Here is a 23564-nt window from a genome sequence, read left to right on the forward strand (position 1 = left end):
TGCCCACAAACATCCCATTTATCTGTCACAATAGTTACACATTAGTCATTAATTAGCTAAACTATGTAAATGAGATGCGTCTCTCCCTTCTCACTGGTAACAAGCCTGTGCCATGGAATCAAAGCCAAATCATTATGTTGCCTGTGTTTAGTATAATGCGCTGCGGTGACGTCTCCGTGCCTTCATTATCAGCCGCTGGGGTATACGTGTTGGTTCGGAGTATGCTCTCGTTAACATGTCGTTATTTGACGGCATCGAGGTGACCGGCGCTGACTGCGAATATATTAGAGACAGCTTAAAGCACAGGTTCAACGGTAAACACAAAAACGTTGCCAAGTAACCCAGTCACACAGCTCCTTCTAATGGGAACTTTTGGAGGTGACCCTTATCCGTCCAGGGGAGGGGTCCTATATGACGTCCTAATCTTATACAGAGAGAAACCTTTACCCCATAATACAGTGTTACATGTGAAAGATGCAAAAAATGTCGAAAAGTGCAGGAGGTGAACTGTAAGGAACAACGTACATTATCGATAAAGTGACACAAAGCATCATATCCAGGTTATTAGCTAGCACAACTTACACTGGACTCATGCCTTGCCTCTGTTACCCCAGTGAGGGTAACTGGACTTTCCTGTTATAGTTTTATATCTTGCCAATGTGATGGTAACTTTTATTTGCAGGCACTGCCCCTTTATAACTTGTGAAGTTTGAACCATATACAAGCTCTTGTCCTGGTTTCCGAAAAGGCAGAACAATCATTACTTATAATGAGGAGACGCTAACAATTCTATGTGAAGCCTCAGCGCCGTGGACTTTGTTCTGCAGGTCACACCAAGTCAAGCACAGAGGAAGCGAGAGGTGCAGGAGATGTGCTTAATGGATGTGTGCATTGTATTCAGGGGGGCACGTGGGCAGTAGTCACACAGAATCTGTACTATAAATTAAGGGTGTCACTCATCTCATGGAAGAGTAACACAACAGAGAGCTGTCAGGTGTGAAATAAGTAGTGTACAGGATAGACACTGTAGGATCTGGAAAAGGTCAGTAGAGAGGAGTTGGGTCTAGAGATGTGCAAACCTATGAAGATTAGGGTTGAGCGATCCCGATCTTTTCCGGCGGGATCGAGGTCAGAGGTTACCTCAAGATTGGCTCAAACCTATTCCTGTATATATCATCAATAGGGTTGAGCGATCGGAATCGGAAAAGATCGGAATCCGATCAGCGATTGAGCAGATTTGATGATCATGATCAGCTGGAAAATGATCGGAAATTGGATTTTAAAATCGATCCTAAAATCTCAAGATCCGCTCAACCCCACTGAAGATTCATTGCTGTTTAGGTGAGTCGACCCTCCAAACTTGTTCTGATAGAACCAGAAGTAAAATTAATATACTGTGGGCTCTCTTTAGACTAGAATAGGTAGAGGCCCAGGAAAGGTGTAAAGAAATAACAAACACTTATACTCACCTTCCCTCACCTATTCTAGGCATCCTTTGCCGCATCCAGCGCACTCTCTCAGTCCTCTTCTGACCTCCTGCGTAATGTCTTGCACCCCAGGGTCACTGCTCAAGCCAGACTAGCAAAACAGAACAATATTACCAATACATTTTCTTGTAAGCCTGAATATGGAACCAAGGAGTGCCAGTAACAAAACACGTTGGAGACGTTTCAGTACCATGTAAAAGAGAAAATATAAGAAATGACCCGAGACCTCAGGACTTTTGTGATAATAAAATCTATACATTCCTGCGAGCTCATGCTGACAATAGAGAGCCTGCTGCTCAGGCATTCTCACAGGAACAGATCACTCCGATTCAGACTCATTCATGAAATCCCACAGGTGGCATGTCCATGGGTGAAGTAAAGAGAATAGACTAACCCTAGCTCTAAAATGGGGAGAATTTGTTAGAGCAAACCTGAGTAAAAGACCGCTGAGATCCTCTCCCAGCCGAACAGAAATCTCAACCTACACAGCATGGTTATCCCCTATTACCATCAGAGATTGCAACCACTAAGCTGTGTACCCATCAGAGATTGTAAACCCCAGTTTGTATCCCTATCACAGACTGTAATTGTCAAACTCAGTACCTAACAGAGATTGTAACGGCCAATTTTTATCTCCATTAGACATTAGAATTGTCAAGCTGTGTACCCATCAGAGTCAGGAACCACCAAGGTGTGTACCCATCAGAGTCAGGAACCACCAAGGTGTGTACCCATCGGGAGTCAGGAACCACCAAGGTGTGTACCCATCAGAGTCAGGAACCATCAAGCAGTATATCCATCAGAGATTGTAACTATCAAGCTGCATACTCAACAGAGATTATAACCACCAAGGTGTGTATCCATCAGAGACTGTAAATGTCAAGTTACAGTGTTGGCCAAAAGTATTAGCACCCCTGCAATTCTGTCAGATAATACTCATTTTCTTCCAGAAAATTATTGCAAGCATAAACTCTTTGGTATTACTGTAATATCTTCATTTATTTTGCTTGCAATAAAAAAAAAAAAAAAACACAAAAGAGAATGAAAAAAAAGTCAAATCATTGATAATTTTACATAAAGCTCCAAAAATGCGCCGGACAAAAGTATTGGCACCGTCAGCCTAACACTTGGTAGCACAACCTTTAGACAAAATAACTGCGAACAACCACTTCCAGTAACCATCAATGAGTTTCTTACAATGCTCTGCTGGAATTGTAGACCATTCTTCTTTGGCAAACTGCTCCAGGTCCCCCCTGAGATGTGAAGGGGGCCTTCTCCAAACTGCCATCAAGAGATCTCTCCACAGGTATTCTATGGGATTCAGGTCTGGACTCATTGCTGGCCACTTTACAAGTCTCCAGGGCTTTCTCTCAAACCATTTTCTAGTGCTGACCTGAAGTGTGTTTTGGGTCATTGTCCTGCTGGAAGACCCATGACCTCTGAGGGAGACCCAGCTTTCTCACACTGGGCCCTACATTATGCTGCACAATGTGATGGTAGTCTTCAAACTTCATAATGCCATGCACATGGTCAAGCAGTCCAGTGCCAGAGGCAGCAAAAGCAAAGCAACCCCGAAACATCAGGGAACCTCCGCCATGTTTGACTGTAGGGACCGTGTTCTTTTCTTTGAAGGCCTCTTTTTTTTTCCCTGTAAACTCTATGTTGATGCCTTTTCCTACTTTTGTCTCATCTGACCAGAGAACATTCTTCCAAAACGTTTTTGGCTTTCTCAGGTAAGTTTTGGCAAACTCCAGCCTGGCTTTTTTATGTCTCTGGGTAAGAAGTGGGGTCTTCCTGGGTCTCCTACCATACAGTCCCGTTTCATTCAGACGCCGACAGATAGTACGGGGTGACACTGTTGTACCCTCGGACTGCAGGGCAGCTTGAACTTGTTTGGATGTTAGTCGAGGTTCTTTACCCACCATCCGCACAATCTTGCGTTGAAATCTCTCGTCAATGTTTCTTTTCCGTCCACCTCTAGGGAGGTTAGCCACAGTGCCATGGGCTTTACACTTCTTGATGACACTGCGCACGGTAGACACAGGAACATTCAGGTCTTTGGAGATGGACTTGTAGCCTAGAGATTGCTCATGCTTCCTCACAATTTTGCATCTCAAGTCCTCAGACAGTTCTTTGGTCTTCTTTCTTTTCTCCATGCTCAATGTGGTACACACAAGGACACAGGACAGAGGTTGAGTCAACTTTAATCCATTTCAACTGGCTGCAAGTGTGATTTAGTTATTGCCACCACCTTTTAGGTGCCTCAGGTAAGTAACAGGTGCTGTTAATTACACAAATTAGAGAAGCATCACATGATTTTTCAAACAGTGCCAATACTTTTGTCCACCCCCTTTTTTATGTTTGCTGTTGAATTATATCCAATTTGGCTTTTTGACAATTCTTTTTGTGGTTTTCCATTGAAGACAAATTAAATGAAGATAATAATACCAAAGAATTTGTGATTGCAATCATTTTCTGGAAGAAAATGAGTATTATCTGACAGAATTGCAGGGGTGCCAATACATTTGGCCAACACTGTATGTAGTCATCACAGAGTGTAACCACCAAGCTGTGTACACAATTGAGACTATAACCACCAAGTTAAGTGTCACTGTTTATAAGCTTCACACGTTGCACTCCAGCAGAACTAAAGTTCTGCTCCATTAAACTGCACTGTTTCCACCTCCATTAGTGAGCCATCCACTAGTGTCTGCAACCTCTTACAGACACCACAGGGTACAGAAGAAAAATCTGTACAGGTCCTATCAAATAATATATTGCTTATGGTTCTAATGTCCTCCTATGTGAAACAGGGAGCTTTGTGACTCCCAGAAGCACTAAGCTTAGATGTGTTTTCTACTTTTGTTCTTTTCTAGCGTCTTAAAGGTCTTCTGGTGCAGCTGACGTGTGCTGTGTTTCACGATTACTTCTATGCCTTCTTTATTTACACCCCTGACCACCACCTCTACACCTCCTGTTTCTACATCCCTGACCGCCACCTCTGCAACCCATATAGGTATACCCTTGATGTACTTCAACACAATACTATACCCATCTTCCATGGGTTCTTCTTGTCCCATCTGATTTCTCTGCGTTTAACCTAAAGAATTTGGAGTCAACATGTAAAATAACCAGTCGCGGCGTCATCCCCATGACAACGTGGCAGGCGTTCGCCCAGTGAAGGGTCTGTGTGACTCATTCAATGTCCTGACGCTAATGACATAATTAACTGTGCTGAAGTCATATCTTTTAGTATCGCTTTGTTTCCAAGACAACAAAAAATAAACAGAAGAACAAAATTATATATATATATTATATACATGTATATACACACACACACTCTCTCTCATACACACAATGTGGTTTCCATAGAGTCCAAAACAACCTTATCTGCAAGAATGAACACTCCAGTGATGTAATGTTACTGTACAATCACAATGTAGCACTCCCATCATCCTTGACCATCATCTTTTTTTTTCTGAACAAAGGACAAAGTCCAGTAATGGCTGCCGGCAGCTTCTATCTAGGAGCGGCAGTGGTGACACCCAACAAGCTTAATTTCCATTCTGTTAGCTGATCACCTGTCATTTTTCTTATAGACCCTAAACTATAAACTCAGTGACCTCCCCCCCCCAAAAAAAAAATAATATCATATTCCTGCAAATTACATCTATATAGAGGGATGGAAAGTAACCCTATCTCTACCACAGATACCTCATAGAGAATTAATTCAGGAACTATTTGCAGTTTCCTTAGACTTATTCCAAAATAATCAGCAAAGAGATACTTTACTGATCCTGAGTTATATCTTGTATTATACTCCAGAGCTGCAGTCACTATTCTGCTGGTACAGTCACTGTGTACATACATTACACTACTTATCCTGTACTGATCCTGAGTTACATCCTGTATTATACTCCAGAGCTGCGCTCACTATTCTGCTGGTGCAGTCACTGTGTACATACATTACATTACTTATCCTGTACTGATCCTGAGTTACATCCTGTATTATACTCCAGAGCTGCACTCACTATTCTGCTAGTACAGTCACTGTGTACATACATTACTTCTCCTGTACTGATCCTGAGTTACATCCTGTATTATACTCTAGAGCTGCACTCACTATTCTGCTGGTGCAGTCACTGTGTACATACATTACATTACTTATCCTGTACTGATCCTGAGTTACATCCTGTATTATACTCCAGAGCTGCACTCACTATTCTGCTGGTGTAGTCACTGTGTATATAGATTACTTATCCTGGGTTCAGCAGCTTCTGAGGTCTATGCACAGCACGCTGTAGCTTCAGGATGACAGTGAGGAAGTACAGGGCCAAGTTCACACTGCTCTGACACCTTTCTAATTATTCATCATACTGGGAATTCAGCTGCACTTAAAGCAGACACTTATATGGCAATTAGTCAGGGGCGTAACTACCGGGATAACAGCGGCAGCAGCTGCCACAGGGCCTGGGTCATTAGGGGGTCATTTTGTTTTTTTTAAATAGTAACTCCAGCAGGTAATGGGCCTTATTTACTTACCGATCCTTGCTCCTAATCACAGCCACTGGTGCTTCCCCGGAGGGAGGATAGGTAATTGAGGCCGCGCAGCTGCGAACCCCACAAACACCCCATCCCCCCGAGTACAATGATTGGAGAACTAGGAAAGGTGAGGGAACATAAAATACACTGTTACTTACCTCTTCTGCGCTCTGGAAGGCTTCGGGCCCATTTGGTGACGTCCCAGACATCACGTGGGTCGGGCCTGCGTTATTACATGCTGCGACGCAAGCCCGGCTCATGTGACATTCAGTCCATCATTGGAGATGGCCGACATCAGCGGGGAGTGCACCGGAGCCCAGGAAAGGTAAGTGACAGTGTCTTTTATGTTTGTATCCTCCCCTGAGTCTCCAATCATTATACTCTGGGGTTGGAAAAGACTCCAGAGTATAATAATTGTTCATGGGTCATCCAAAATGAGGCATAATACTGTGTGCAGGGGCCACTATGGGGCATAATAGTGTCTGCAGAAATGCGGTTAGTGTGTACATGGGGGGTGGGAGCCCCCCCACGTCAAATGTTACACCACTGCGATTAGTATTACTCTAGATCTGTGGAGTCGTCTGTATTATTCCACCAGCGCGCTCGCTCTCTCTCATATACATTATATATATAACTAGTTCTACCCATCAGTATGTATGGAGGCACTCTGGTTATTGTTATGTATGGAGGCACTCTGGGTTTGTGTCTAATTCTCATGATGTGCTGCCTCTAGGGTCTTACTTTAGACATTTCAGTACAGTTGGTTGTTCTGGGTAGTCATCAGGTTGTCTCCAGGGTTTCTGCTTTGAGCTTCTCTCTATGGTCGCACAATTATGCGCAGAGTCCTCGTGTACAGGGTGCAGTTATTTCAAGACACGCAAGTCTGCGGCCCAGGAGACCAGCACAAGCTGGAGCCTGCTCACTGCCATATAATTAAGGTTCTTATCCATTCACTGTGTGCACCACTGAGGATACAGCCAGAACTTCTCGCACAGGACACCACATATTATAGGATTCTGTCACATGAGTGATACTCCGGCACAAGTTGTTTTATAAGATTACGCTGCCAGTGCAGATTAGTTTAAGGGTAGCAGTGCAAATCCAGATTATGAGGTCAGAAGTAAGGAGGATGCACGAGACCATGCATAAACTGTTTTGTAAAGGGCACAGACCAAATTGCAATAATCCCAATACAGTCCAGATGTTTGTCTTAAAGCTTTATTATCAGCTCAGTATAAATCAGATTTCGTACAACAATATCTGAGAAATCTTCACAGGATATATACAGGAGTCATATTCCCTGTGCAGGAAGTTAAGGTGCAGATCAGTCGCTACAACAAACAAACTGACAAATGCAACGTGTAAAGGCTCAAAATACTGAGGCCTAATGTACATCAACCTGCCAAAAACAATGTAACCATGCAGGGAACCAGTCATAAACAACGTAACCATATAGTCATTACACAAAAGACAATGTAGTCAAAAGGTGGACACGTCAAATAGTGAAACCACCAGAGACAATGTAACCGTGTGGTCAACCCAGCAAATATAATGTAACCAAAAGTTCAATACACTAAAGACGATGTAACCATACAGTGAATCCGATAGAGGCGCTGTAAACATGCTATGGACGCCTCCAGAGAGAATGTAACCATGTGGTGGACCTTTCAGATACAATGTAACCTCATGTACCTCATTTCACAATTACAACATGCTACAGCCACAGGTATGGTCTCCGCACCATTCATCATGGACATGAAGGTCATACTGCTACATAGAAGTACAATGTTGCAACAAGATTCATCAAAAAGTTACGGAATTGCCAAAGTTTCCGGAATTTCTACAGCAGTTAATTATACAAAAAGTTTCCTCCGACTCTCACCTCTGTCAATCACCTTATGTATAGGTTTCTTTAAAAAACCCTTTAGTCTGAGGCCACACATTGCAGTTAAGCTGCTTTTTTTGTTGATGATTTTGCTGCATTTTTTTGAGCCAAAGCCAAGAATGGCTAAACTAAGAACCCTTCTTAAGGCTGAGATTCCACGTTGCAGAAACGCAGCTTTTTTTGTTGCAGATTTTGCTGCGGTTTTGGTCCTTTGTGAACATACCCTTAGGCCAGAAACGCTTCAGGAAAAAAAAAAAAAAAAAAATCGCAGAATTTTACAGTACAGGTAAAGTAGATGGGATTCTAGCAAATCCCATGCCAACTCTGCAGTAAAAACCGTGGTGCGGACACGCTGCGATTTCCAAAACTGTTTTTGGAAATCGCAGCATGTCAATTCTATCTACGGAAATGCTGGCGATTTCCCCGTAGATATAATAGTATCAGAAATTCCGCGAAAGAAAGCCTTCCCATTCCTGTTGAGCTCACTCTTGGATTTGTTTGAAAAAAAAAAAAAAAAAAAAAAAACTGAGCAAAATCTGCAACAACAAAAATGCAGCTTTTCCACAACGTGGGGCCTCAGCCTTGAGGGTGGTGATACCCCTGATTTTTCTCACTACTTAGGAATTTGGGAAATACATTGATTACATCCTCCTACCATTCAGATTCAGGGAGCCTTCACACGGAGTTTATGCTCCGCTCATTCAGACGCGTAAACACGTGTCAAAAAGTGACTGCTGTAAAACAAAATCCCATAGACTTCAATGTGTGCCGGTTTTACGCGCACTACACACTGAAATCACTGGGAGGCTTTTAAACCCATTGATTTCAATGTGTAGCGTGTGTAAGTGCGGCACACATTGAAGTCTAGGGGATTGTGTTTTACAGCGGTCACTTTGACAAATGTTTACGTGTCTGAATGAGTGGAGCGTAAACTCCGTGTGAAGGCTCCCTTACATTGAAAGGGCTGTCCCACAGAATAAGGCAAAAGTGTCAGCTCACACGGAATCCGACCTCCCCCACTGGCCTTCATTCACATGGAAGATGCAGGTGGCATTTTCAGTCCCGTCCGCCTGACTGCTGGGGGATTCAGAGACCTGACCCACTGCAATATGACACATACCCTACCTTGTAGACAGGGAATATGTGTCATTAACTGGATAACCCCTTTATATAAACAACCCCCTTCCCCAAACCCACAACCAAGACAGAAGAATCATAAGTTTACACGCAACAAAACTACAAAATACCTGCTTGCTCTATCGTGATCTCTAAACTTCAGTGATCATCTGAAGAAGGTTTCCCCGAATCCCTGCACCTGCTGCAAAAAGAAAACCTCAGATGTAAAGAGCTGACCTCTGATCTTCAGTCTACAAGAAATATGCCACATGTGAATATACCCTAATATCTCCATAAAAACTGAGCTTGTGTAAATCCTTGACTAATCCTAAATCACATCATGTTTTATACTCTAATCACATCCAGAGCTGCAGTCACAATCCTACTGGTCTCAAGTTACAGGAGAGTCCAATATGGGAATGTAGATGATAGTAAGGCTAGGGGCAGATTTCCAATATTGAGTCCATTGTTCTGATCTATCGATGAATCACAAATAACTGAAGTCTGAACCTAGCGTAAAACAGAGTTCACATATCAACAGGGAAAGCTAAACAAATGTGTGACCAGCAGCTTTGGATGTAAATGGAGTAGAATACATAATATCCCTAAGACAGTTACTTACTGTAAATTCAGAGGGTAAAATGTTGCAAAATCTGTTACAGAACATTAACATTGGAATAAACATCTACAGAAGTAAGACCGCTCAAGACAGCACATTCATTGTCCATAGAAAAATAGCTTGTGTAGAATTCTATACAGGTCGGCATTACAGGTTTCTATAGACTATAGAAAGAGTAGAAATATTCACATTGTTTCAGCAGAGAAGACCTCAAGGACATAAACCCACAGATATGATCCTGGAATCTTGGACACTGAATATGGGTAACGGGCTCCAGGTAAGGGGCACACAGGCACTTCTACCTTCAGAAATTTTTCTTTGGCAAACAAAAACTAAACAAAGGGTCCAGTTATATCAGCTGGCAGATGGAATCGGGGTTATGGAGGACTAAAGGGCTTCTCCGGAGCCGTAAAAAGTTAGTCTGTAATATAGGATTTATAGTCAGCTGTGTCGCTTCTAACAAACCCAGGTGACCACTCTGCTGGCGCTGATCCACTCCAGATACAAAATTAAAGAATGCCCCCCCCCCCCCAATCAATGAGAAGCCATCACTCTCCACTCTTCAAAACCTCCAGGGTCCCTGCCTGCACAGAATATTCTGGAGCAGCACTTTTCTTTGCGCATTTTCCGTGCAGAGACCACACGAACCCTATTATAGTCCATGAGGTCTGCGGGTTTCCTAAGGTAACTGCTTTTTTTATACTTTATAGGTTTCCATTTGGAGGGTCCCCAAGCGGACTATCTGTATGGAAACCCATGTGCAGATGTGAACTGGGCCTTAGAGGAGCAGCAAAGTGAATTAGATTTTATTAATCTCATCTGCACACTGAGGAGAAAAAGAGCTGAAAAGCTGTTTTTGAAAAACACAGCAAGTTAATTCGAGCTGTAAAATGACAAATGTTTTCGCTATATATTTAATAGGGGAAGAAAAAAACCCCATCTAAAACGATTTGCTATGTGGGGCCTGAGCCCAAGTCTGCTGTGCTTATGTAGAGTTGTATCCGGTCTCAAACTTTAGTCACATCTTGAGCATCATCCATAAGTCTGCCGGTTGCTGCTACCTGGAATCTGTCAACACTGTGCTAAGTGAGCCATCTTGACCTGCTTGGAGGAGATGATATAATGTCCTGATAATCATTACTTCCCCATGATGCACCTAAGCACAACATGTTCAGTACCAGCACTTAACCCACTGGGAAACTTGAGAGGTCATGCAAGCAGAAAGCCTGCAAAATTGTGACTGCAGCTCTGGTGGGGACTACAGATGGAATTTGATTGGAGTAACAGAAGTTAAATGGACGATTTACAAAGTGGCTCATCCATGTCCAGGTGTAGGCTAAAGGCCCCCATACATTAAGTCAGATGTGTAGGACATCACCCTGACATGATCTGTCTTGAAGAAAAAAGAAGGACTGAGCATGTATTATGTCAATGGCTGATTCTCCCTGGACATATGGAGGTGTCTGAATACAGCTTTCTTCCCTCTATCTCTTAGAAACTTATGCATGAAAATGTAAATGTATGAGGTGAAGGGGGCAGGTGAGGAAGAATGGCTGTCTACCAATGCAGAGTTTAGGCGATAACTATTGAAGGTGTATGGGTAGCCTAAGCAACCACTCAGAAGTGGTCAAAAATCTCTAGTGCTGGCGGCACAGTCACCATTCAATGTCCCCCACTGCAAAAAACACAACACCAAGATTCTGATCTAAAATAGAAAATCACAAACAGCAAAATATCGACATAGGAAAACTAGTAATGATACAAAGTCCTTTGTATCATCAGCTTCTCATGACACTGCAGCATTGGCACTCGCTTCATCGAGGTTCCAGAGTTTTGTTTTTTTTTCTCACAAACTGTTTGTACTGTCACAGCATCATCTCAGGATGGACTGAAGATGTCCCCCCACAGCAAAGGCCTCCTCCACTATCAACAGATAGGGAGCAGCAATATTAAAAATAAAAACAAAAAGACAAGAAAACAGGCTCAGTTATGATCAACATTATACAGGTCACATATAAAACTTATCTCCGTAAACAGCAGTCAGCATGTACATAAGTTACTTAGAATCTGTAGAACAATTAGTACAGCTCTGAAGTATAATCTGAAATGTGTCAGCATTCCCTGCATTTTATTGATATTTTTAGAGCACATTAATCCCACAGTGCTCTGTACATTATTATATTAATTCCATGGTGTTGTACTTTATAATATTAATGGCAGAGTACAATACTAACATAGTGGCCATAGAGACAGTGGGATAGAGGGACCTGCCCTGCTTATTCAGTGTCATCTTTATATTAGCTGATGCCCCTACCCATCAAGCTCTTGTGTATGATCTGCACAAGATATAACATATGTATAGAGGGGCTCCTCAGTTTATTCTATATGTTTGACCTGTATAATGCCATCCAAGTCTTTACATAAAGTGATCATTTGCAGAAGAGTCATTTCCCAATGTGCACTCAGGGAAATCTTTATTTCACAGTTTTAAGCTCGGCCTCCTACACTAGCCCACTCTGCAGGTGTATGTGGAACTGGTAGGGCTGGTAGAAGAAAGCAGACTGCCCTTGAGGGATGTAATAGTTGCTGAAGTTCCTGTCGCTCATGTAGGGGGCTGGCTGGTAATAACATGTCACGTTGGCCGTGTTTGGGATGATGTTCTGTTCTCCGAGCACTTTCAATGCTAGGATGGTGATCATATTAAGAGTCTGCCTGCGCTCGTGACCCATCAAACACACCGTGCTCTCATTGACCACAGAGCGCAAGGTCATCAGATAGTCATATTTGCTCTTCTCTTCTCCAATGAAATGATTGCGCAGGTAAGACTCGATTTTCCTCTGCTGCTCAGCTACATCTGGAAAGTCAATGAAGAACCTGGAACACATGTAGCGCTCCAGAGACTTTATTTCCGTCTCACAGGCTGGCTTGTATTCACGAACTAAGAGGTTGCTGTATTTTAGAAGTCCACCACCTCGGATTTCTTCTGGGTTCCTTGTAGCGATAAGCTTGCACCTAAGATGTTCCATAGCTTCCTGGAAATCTCCGTACATGCTCTCAGCTACGATAGTGGGGTAGGTGTCTGGGGTCAGCTCACTGTCCTCATCATTGTAGACATCAAGTATGGAGTCAAGGATTATCTGGAAGGAGTCTACGCTAAACTCAAACTGTCTCCGGAGAGAGTTGACAAACTTAAGTTCCACGTTCTTACCGCTATTGTTGGAAAGTGAGATTAAACTCCAGCGGTCATGGTCTGAAGACACCTTCACCATCTTCTGAACATACGCCTCATTCATGGTTAGAGCAGTGATCTTCTCCTTGTTGACACATTTGGGAAGAAAGTCTAATAGGGAATCCAAGACAATCTCTTTGACTGTCTGGAAGGCCTGCTCATCTGGAAGCTCCACACCAAAAATGATGTCCAAGTCCTTGCAGCTGGTCCCGTTCTGCTGCATGAGGATGTGACTAGCTGTGGAGCCATTCAGGCGAATGTCTCGTATAGCGATTTTCTTCTTTTTGAGCTGCTCTTTCACCACATGGATAATGTCTTTGGGTTTCACCTCCATAGTTGGAAAGTTCCCTCTGCCGTGGATGGGGATGATCTCTGTTAGAACCTGATTGAGGATGGTAATTTGATCCTGGCTCAGATTGCTGAATCTGCATTCTGACTGTTCAGTCATGGTGGACGGTCAGTGGTACAACTGTGTGGAAGAAAAGCATCACAAGAGTTAGTATCGTCTGTACAGAACCGGAGAAGCATCAAGAATGACCTTCCAAGCAAAGAGAATTTATCCTTACATTGAGCAAGTAATATCTGCATGACACACAACTCCTGGACAGGTGTATCCAGTGCTATTATAATTACATCTGTTTCTGGAAAAACTGGGTGGCAACTACTATGGTTGCAGCAGAACAGGTCTCATAGGAGGTCATGGTCCTACTTTGCTACAATTCTGAATGGAATATTTGATAAGGTATACAGAGGAGTAGAGAGGAATCACCATATGAATAGGACCAAATACTGGGGATTTTGCAAGTAGCTGACAGCGTACAGAAGGCAGGCTACTGTAGCTAACAGCGTACAGAAGGCAGGCCACCGTAGCAAACCACCAGCTTTACAGAAAAAAAAAAATAAAAAATGATACACGATTAGTCATGATGTGTTTTTCTAAATCTCAGCATCTGCTCCTGAGCTGTTTTTACCATCCACACTAGAGACAATGGATTTCTAGACACAATGGGGGGAATAAAAGTATCTACATCAGTCTTCATCTGGCATACGGTGAAATTATAGCCAAAATCTATGATAGCTTCTAGCTGACATCAATGGAGAGAAGAAGATGCACATCAGTTATAAAGAGGCATCTGTCTCCACCCCAGCTCACAGGGAATTAAGACTGGCACAGGAAGCAGAAGCCTTGATAAATTCTCCCCAGTGTGAGCAAGAACACTCTGACCAGAGCTGATAAACAATTTTGTCCTGAAGCATTTAGAGAAGAGTGAACTTCATCCCTTGGAGGCAGAGGACAGTGCTGAGCGAGATCTAAATAGCGGATTCGCTCCCTGGTGTCTGCAGATAATTACAGGTTAATGAGAGGCAATGTATGAGCTCCGCTGATACCTGGGCCCTGGGGGCTGCGCTGCTTAACCCGCTACAAGGTCTGGAGCAGCGAAGCTGGGCAACATCACCCTCAACCTTCACCATGATGGGAATGTGCGACACTGAGACTCGCACAACCACTATTACCTTACTAATTCAGTAGAATCATTAAAAACATTAAGGCCAAGTACCCAGATTGTGGAGAGGGAGCATTTTTGGCTGCTGTGGAAACACAATAGAAAAAACAATGTGTTTTACAATATCAGCAAAGGGAATGAGATTTAGATTAATGCAGCAAGTTAATTTTAGCTGCAAAATAGCAATAAGTTTCCCTATAAATTTAAGGGAAAACAGAGGAAAAAGCAGATCAGCAGCGGCCCACAGCCAATCCATGGTTTGAAGAGACCACAGTATATGAAAGAGCACTGTGGCCTCTTCACAATAAACCAAGCACAAGTGCCATACATTGAATGGAACTGAGTTGCAAACAGGCTATGTGACTAATGAACATGACCTGTAAAGTTGGAGCCATGTGACCTAAATTTGCAGGTATTCCACATGTTAGACCTCTGCTGATTTCTAATTGATAAACGGGTCTCATTTTTTTTACCACAGCGTTTTTCACTGTAATTTCGCCGAGTTTTGATCTGCAGACTTTGTCCCTATAATACCTATACAGAAAATGTCGGCATTTCCACAGGTATAATTGCCATGTAATAATTGACACGTAAACATTTTTGAAAATACAACTTTTCCACTTTAGATTTTTTTTCTGCAAGCCAGAATCCCATTCACTTTGCAGGTACTGGAAAACAGCGTTTCCGTAACATCAGGCTTTAGGCCTTAGGCCGCTTTCACACGGCAGTGTTTGGTCAGTGATTTTCATCAGTGATTGTGTGCCAAAACTAGGCATGGGTTAAAAACACTGAACAGGTAAAAATATGTCTATTATATCTGATCTCCGTGTAGTCTCCACTCCTCATTTTGGCTCACAATCAGTGAACAAAATCACTGACCAAACACTGCCGTTACCATCCTGATGACGAGACCTCTATAGTCTCGAAAGCTCGATATGTCATCAAAAAACTTTTTAAGTTAGCCATTAAAAAAGGTATCAACTACTGAGGACTTCTCTCAAAAAATTTTGTTCATTTCATATCCACTGGCTAACACGGTACAAGGATATTTTTTCTTTTACAAACACTGCCGTGTGAAAGCAGCCTTAGGTCAGTTGCATGCGCTGCACACTGGGGACACGGGGATGTGCCGCATGTGCATGGACAGGGGTTCGGCGGCTACTTTCATTAAATGAAAGAGAGCCATGGAAGCATGGGCCGCAAAATAAGACGTGTCCTACCTGATGCAGCCCAGAATGTCGGCCCACACACGGGGCCATGAAAGTCAGGGTCACGTGTACGGGCCCATACAAAAGAATGGGTCAGTGTGCGCTCCGTGAAATATATGTACAGCACACTGACTCATAGGATGGTTGTCTGCAACTGGTTTTAGGCTAAGGCCCCTCATTGCAGAAACTCCGCTTTTTTGTTGCAGATTTTGTTGCGGTTTTATGAGCCAAAGCCAAGAGTGGATTGAGCAGAAGGCGGAAGTATAAGAACTTCCTATATATTTCCCATTTTCCAGCCACTCTTGTCTTTGACTCAAAACACCGCAGCAGAACCTGCAACAAAAAAAGTTGCGTGTCCACAATGTGGAGTCTTAGCCTAAATTTATCAGGTAAACTCCAATTAATCTGACCTGGGATAATGCACTGGACCACCAGGTATAAGGCTACAGGATTTAACATCCATATCATATAAAGAAAGAAGTTTTATTGAGGATACGCCATTAATATGCCTGCCCGTAACATGAGGCTGGAGGCAGAAACTGACTAAATGTCTGTGTCCTGATACTTGCAACATTTGACACTCACCGGAGACTTTTCTGTTGCTCGCTGCTTAGCGGGGAGATTAGTCTGATGACTCATGTGAAGCTCAATGAGATTCTCTTCATGTCACATATAAACAGGAGACACCTGCAGGGAGACAAGAAGACAAAGTAAGACAGACGTCGAGCACAGGGGAGAAGACTGCGAGACAGCAGATTTGCGTTAGTGTCAATGCTCACATTGCTGCTGTTCCTCCTTACAACCTCCTGATAATATGGCACCTGAATTATAGGTAGATATTGGTTTAGTCAAGATTCTAAACATGTTTATGAAAACTGTCCCCCAGATCTCACCATAACCCACAGGGGACAGAACTGCACAAAACGCTCTGGATATAAGGGACAATAACTGTAAGGCTACAGGCCCATGCACCAGTTCGTGGTGAAATGGCACATACAGCACATGGATGATACATGATGTGGCTATACACCTTACACAACTGTAAGCTGAACACCCCTTAGTCTGTTCTCAATAGGAAGCTATTTGCCACTGTAAGACCCCTATTTTCCCTTCAAACACCTGTGATGGCCGATTATCATCAAAAAACAAAAAAGAGGCAGCTAAAATTCTAATTCTGTCAACAGGCAAGAGTCAGGACAACCCTATGCAAAATGGCCAGTGGTCACCTAATGTAAATGAACACCTTTAGGTCAGGACGAGTTTAAGCCAAATTAAGTGTTTCTGCTAACTTACAACAGGCAGGGATCTGATGAAGAACACAAAGTCTATTGAATTTTCCTCATACACTGATAACGCTTCATTTTCTTTGCAGAGATCAAAACATCAAATGGATGATTTCCAATATAATAACAATACTGTGATGAAACATCACAATAAATGATGGATTTACCCTGTATTGTGTATTGTCTCCCCCAACACACCACTCAACTCACAGGGTCTTTGGGGTTTACATATGAATTTCTGTTTCTATCATTCATCATCCCTGCTGTATTGAGGCGATGTGATCCGTAGAGGCGCTCACACGCCACCTGCCTCCTCCTTCGTTGACATTTCATCGTCAGTATTGATTTCCCTACCCGGCCCTAATAACCTGACGAAAAACGATCAGCCATCACTGCCTTATGTATTATACATCCCCTGTAACATACACTCGTCTATAAGGAGACGTCTACATCCAGGTGTGCACTTTAAATCACCCACAACCTGTAAAGGAGATCGAAAACCTTAAGACACAGGAGCCATAAAATCTGGCACACAGTCCTGTGAGAAAAGCATCTGTCCTCATTCCGGTCCCTGATCTAAGGGTCTGTATATTATATAATGACATGTTCTGCAATTGTCTAATACACAGCTGTGGCCAGGAAATGAGTTTCCATTCAAGAACATTCCCCATTATACATCACAGGGGTTGAGAGGTTTGTTACAATGTATCAGTGTAGATGAGAGCTATTGGACTGAAATAAGGAAAGAAGGGAGATTTTATGGTGTTGCTGATGCATTTAGTTCACACCGGATTATCTACACTGATATGAGTATTGAGTATTGAGCCAGTCTTGAGGTTCCCCAACAATGGCGGGAAGGAACAATAATAACCAGGAACCACAAGTGAAGAAGAGCCCTTCTCTCCTCTGGTGCGAGTACACACAGATAGCAATCTGCAGCAGGTCCTAATATAGTGTTGGCAGTGGCACCCCAGTAATGAAGCAATTTCCTAACTGTGTCTGCATGGTCATCTGGGGCTGTGGACACAATTCTTTAGAACTTTTATAGAAGAGTTCAGAGCCTACAGCCAATGCCTACCATGCTGCTGGGAAATGTCTGGCTGGATTTAAGTTTAGGTCACCTGTGCCGACCTCCCCTCAGCGCTGTCATTCCTGGTTAGATCGCACTGCAGGAGATGTTCTGTCTCCTCATAGATTGATCACTCTACTCTCCTTATCTTCTCCACACACTTCCAGCTCTCTGCGCTTCAGGAGAAAATATCCCAAAATCCACTTGGTATTAATACAGGTCCAAACATGCTCAGTTACTAGAAGCTCCCAGGCTGCACTGATGAGACCCCGGTCTGTTGGTGTGTTTAGGATCCATATTCTGGGTTGGAATATTCTAAAATCTGAAAACTGGCAAAGGTTTATGCAGTGATCTTCCCAGAGCTGCAGCGAAGGAGGAGTGGGCGTCCCTGGCATCAACTGCCCTCAATGAAGTACTACGAGCGCTGGCAGCGTCATTTCACAGTCCGTTGACTCTAGAACAGATCACTGATACAATCCAACACTGCTGTCATTAATATCCAGCTCGCATGGGACGGAGCCAGCAGCTTCTGGAGAAAGTCCCTGTGTTGTTACAATAACATACGGCTCATTCACAGATCCAGCAGCAACAGACTATAACACAGCGCGGGCACAACATTCATCAACAATGACAAGCAGCAGATCTGAAAACTGATGCAAACAAGCGCTGCAGCTGCCAATATTATATCATATAGATAATAATACACAGGGCACTGCTGCCACTATTATATCATATAGATAATTCTACACAGGGCACTGCTGCCACTATTATATCAAATAAATAATACACAGGGCTGCACCACTGCTGCCACTATTATATCATATAGATAATTCTACACAGGGCACTGCTGCCACTATTATATCAAATAAATAATACACAGGGCTGCATTACGGCTACCAATATCATTATAGACAATATACAGGGCTGTACCACTGTTATATCTCGTCTATGGAGAGAGGTCTACAGAACTACACAGGGACTGTTCACCACTGAGTCTGGAAACATGAATTTCTTGCTGTTTGTGACTGTTTCTTTAACATGCTTGGTCACAGCTAGGAGGAGGCAGCTCATAAATTTTGGTAAAAATGGCAGCTGCACAAATCCTGCATTATACTTGTACCCAGTATCTATATGATGAAGGTGACGGTGGCGTCATACGCCTGCTCACACACATGGCAGACTTAGTCAGACTTAGTCAGTGGCAGACTTAGTCAGGACAATCGTCCACTAATAGAGAAAAATGGAGTAAACAACTCCAGCGACAATCAATCTTCCCAAATACAGCGACCCACAGGACAGTGCTGTGGAGTTGGGGTCAAGACCATTCTTGGGTGAAGTTAGAATCAGGACAAAACTGAGGGCCACTCTTGAAGGATTTGGTCTATGGAAAAATAGAGTTGTCGGTGTCGGTGGTTTTTGCGCTGACGCAAAACAAAGACGCAGCGGATATTAATAATTGCCATTCGCGGTCAGATTGTTTCGGCTTCGGTCAGAGATCAGACGTCACATCCCAGCAGTATTATGAATCACTCCTCTATTATAGGCTTGAAGTTTATCAGTAAGCAGCCTTGCACGATCCATACGACTATTTACTTGCAGCGCTGGTATTTAACTCTTCAGAGACTGATACAGCACAGCAAACAATGCGAACATGTGACCACCAGCTGTATAGAGACTGCGGCGTGTCATCTTACATCATGTATACATGTTACCCATGTACATGATATCCTCAGGTATGATATATGCTGTGGTAATGAGGTATTACTGCTCAGGTATGAAATAAACTGAAATAATGAGAAATTACTGCTCAGGTATGATGTATATTGGATAATGAGGTGGTGTTACTACTCAGGTATGAGTTATACTGAGGTAATGAGGAATTACTGCTCAGGTATGACATATACTGAGGTATTACTGCTCAGGTATGAGGTATACTGAGGTATTACTGCTCAGGTATGACGTATACTGAGGTAATGAGGTATTACTGCTCAGGTATGAGGTATACTGAGGCATTACTGCTCAGGTATGAGGTATACTGAGGCATTACTGCTCAGGTATGAGGTATACTGAGGCATTACTGCTCAGGTATGAGGTATACTGAGGCATTACTGCTCAGGTATGAGGTATACTGAGGTATTACTGCTCAGGTATGAGGTATACTGAGGTATTACTGAGGTATTACTGCTCAGGTATGAGGTATACTGAGGTATTACTGCTCAGGTATGAGGTATACTGAGGTATTACTGCTCAGGTATGAGGTATACTGAGGTATTACTGAGGTATTACTGCTCAGGTATGAGGTATACTGAGGCATTACTGCTCAGGTATGAGGTATACTGAGGTATTACTGCTCAGGTATGAGGTATACTGAGGTAATGTGGTGGTATTACTGCTCAGGTATGAGGTATACTGAGGTATTACTGCTCAGGTATGAGGTATACTGAGGTAATGTGGTGGTGTTACTGCTCAGGTATGAGGTATACTGAGGTATTACTGCTCAGGTATGACGTATACTGAGGTAATGTGGTGGTGTTACTGCTCAGGTATGAGGTATACTGAGGCATTACTGCTCAGGTATGAGGTATACTGAGGCATTACTGCTCAGGTATGAGGTATACTGAGGTAATGAGGTATTACTGCTCAGGTATGAGGTATACTGAGGTAATGAGGTATTACTGCTCAGGTATGAGGTATACTGAGGTAATGAGGTATTACTGCTCAGGTATGAGGTATACTGAGGCATTATTGCTCAGGTATGAGGTATACTGAGGTATTACTGCTCAGGTATGAGGTATACTGAGGTATTACTGCTCAGGTATGAGGTATACTGAGGTATTACTGCTCAGGTATGACGTATACTGAGGTATTACTGCTCAGGTATGAGGTATACTGAGGTATTACTGCTCAGGTATGAGGTATACTGAGGTATTACTGCTCAGGTATGAGGTATACTGAGGTATTACTGCTCAGGTATGAGGTATACTGAGGCATTACTGCTCAGGTATGAGGTATTACTGCTCAGGTATGACGTATACTGAGGTAATGTGGTGGTATTACTGCTCAGGTATGAGGTATACTGAGGTATTACTGCTCAGGTATGAGGTATACTGAGGCATTACTGCTCAGGTATGAGGTATACTGAGGCATTACTGCTCAGGTATGAGGTATACTGAGGCATTACTGCTCAGGTATGAGGTATACTGAGGCATTACTGCTCAGGTATGAGGTATACTGAGGTATTACTGCTCAGGTATGAGGTATACTGAGGCATTACTGCTCAGGTATGAGGTATACTGAGGCATTACTGCTCAGGTATGAGGTATACTGAGGTATTACTGCTCAGGTATGAGGTATACTGAGGTATTACTGCTCAGGTATGAGGTATACTGAGGTATTACTGCTCAGGTATGAGGTATACTGAGGCATTACTGCTCAGGTATGAGGTATACTGAGGCATTACTGCTCAGGTATGAGGTATACTGAGGCATTACTGCTCAGGTATGAGGTATACTGAGGCATTACTGCTCAGGTATGAGGTATACTGAGGTATTACTGCTCAGGTATGAGGTATACTGAGGCATTACTGCTCAGGTATGAGGTATACTGAGGTATTACTGCTCAGGTATGAGGTATACTGAGGCATTACTGCTCAGGTATGAGGTATACTGAGGTATTACTGCTCAGGTATGAGGTATACTGAGGCATTACTGCTCAGGTATGAGGTATACTGAGGTAATGTGGTGGTGTTACTGCTCAGATATGAGGTATAATGAAGTATGAGGCACTACTTCTGAGGTATAATGAGGTACCAGTAGTAGCTCCTTAGTCTCACCTGTTGTCAGCCCCCACAAACCTCCCCGCAGTATCTCCGCCTGTCGGGTGAAATGTGCGGTACCCCGGGGTTGTTTTCGGGCCAGCGGTGGCCGGACTGGTCAGGAGCAGGTCCGTGCGCTGTGTATCCGCGGAGCGTGAAGCGCTATAATAGCGGAGCCTCCACCTCATCTACCTCATCATCTGTTCGGCGTAATCTTGTCTCCATGGCAACGTGACGTCACATCCCTCTGATCCCGCCCATTTCACAGAGACCGCCTACCTCTGTACGTCATCAAGACGTACCGCCTCCTCGTGGCGTCACCAGTTATTCCGCCCACTGAGACTCGAGAGAGCGGGAAAAGTGTGTGTGAGAGAGCCGGAGTGTGAGGTGGAGGAGAGCCGGAGTGTGAGGTGGAGGAGAGCCGCCGCCATTGTGCCTTGTGCACAGTCTAGGTCATTGCCAGCGCTGGACTCTTAACCCTTCACTGCCAGAGACAGTTTTGGCCTATTTAATGCATTCTTTTTTTCCCTTTCCATCCTGTGTAGTGGGAGCCATAACCATTGTGTGTTTCTATACTTCTTGTGGTATGAGGTGAATAGCATAGGTCACCGCATACGGGATAGCCCAGGTATCGCTCAGGTCATTATTGGCGTAGTCATGTCACATGTAGGTTGGGTTATATAAGGGTCTTCGTGAGGTAAAAGGTAATTATTTTTCAATAGTTTTTTTCATTTTAAGTCTACCCTGGGGACATGGTGGTAGATGACGACCTTTCTCTCCGCTGATTTTGGGTGGACCCCATTATGATGTATAAGGTACGTGCAACCACTTTTTAAGTGGATAGTTTCCGTTTTTTGCTGATCCAAAGTACGGAAACGCAAAAGCAAGCAGCTCCCATTGAAGTTAATGGGAGCCGTTTTTGGAGGCGGATTTTGAGGCGCATTCCGCCTCAAAATCCGTTGCCAAAAAATTCAGTGTGAACATACCGTAACATCTTTCGCAAGCAGTCCAGGGTCTCTTTGGGATCCGACAACAGTCATGTTGGAGTATGGAAGCCTCTTGTTGAGCGCTTCAATCCTGCCTTTGCTGTGGAGCGACACACTGCCCCCTGCTGGTGTGATGATCAAGAGACCATTGCATATAACATCACCGGTAGTGATATATTGGACACTAACAGCTCAGTAATATGTGCAGGGCATCCTATGACCACGTGGTACCCCTCATAACAGGTCGGACAACTGTCATTTTTCATTATAATAATTTTCGCCCAAACACAGCAAGGGCATCCCAGGAATGTCTCCCATCAGATTGCTACACTTCCTTGGACTGCCCAGGCACCAGATTTATTGCAGGTCAAGTATTTATGGGACTAGTGGAGGTGCCAGACAAGCTATGAGTGCAGGATTTACAGAACCAGATATCACCATTCACCATACTGAGAGACAAGCTGGACCTTGTTGGAGTGGCCATTACCTATCCAACTGGATCCTAGACTACCTCACAAACCGCCCTCAGTATGTGAGAGCCCAGGACTGTGTCTGACACTGTGATCTGTAGTACAGGGCACCACAAGGTGCAGTTCTTGCCCCTTTCCTCTTCACATTGTACACTGCTGACTTTAGGTGCAACTCATCCAGCTGTTACTTACAGAAGTACTCCGATGACTGCAACAGTAGGACTCATCACAGACGGAGATGACAGGGAGTACAGAGACTTAAACCAGGATTTTGTGGAATGGTGCCAGTGGAACCACCTCAGGATTAATGCTGGGAAGACCGAGGAGAAGGTGGTGGACTTTAATAAGCAG

At 43.5% G+C, this 23564-nt stretch overlaps 2 protein-coding genes across 2 annotated transcripts in view; one reads left to right on the forward strand and one right to left on the reverse strand.

Moving 5' to 3' along the window:
• Nucleotides 1-23564, forward strand: part of BRWD3 (bromodomain and WD repeat domain containing 3) — a 356261-nt gene that overhangs the window by 64617 nt on the left and 268080 nt on the right. The window lies entirely within an intron of this gene.
• Nucleotides 12015-21993, reverse strand: TENT5D (terminal nucleotidyltransferase 5D). The gene is made up of 3 exons (XM_075260312.1): nucleotides 21776-21993; nucleotides 16177-16278; nucleotides 12015-13347 (listed from the first exon to the last, which is right to left on the reverse strand). The coding sequence occupies exon 3, from the start codon at nucleotides 13324-13326 to the stop codon at nucleotides 12151-12153; it is 1176 nt and encodes a 391-aa protein (XP_075116413.1). The 5' UTR covers nucleotides 13327-13347; nucleotides 16177-16278; nucleotides 21776-21993; the 3' UTR covers nucleotides 12015-12150.

This window comes from Leptodactylus fuscus, chromosome 11 (assembly GCF_031893055.1).
Source record: "Leptodactylus fuscus isolate aLepFus1 chromosome 11, aLepFus1.hap2, whole genome shotgun sequence".
NCBI classification, from domain to species: domain Eukaryota; kingdom Metazoa; phylum Chordata; class Amphibia; order Anura; family Leptodactylidae; genus Leptodactylus; species Leptodactylus fuscus.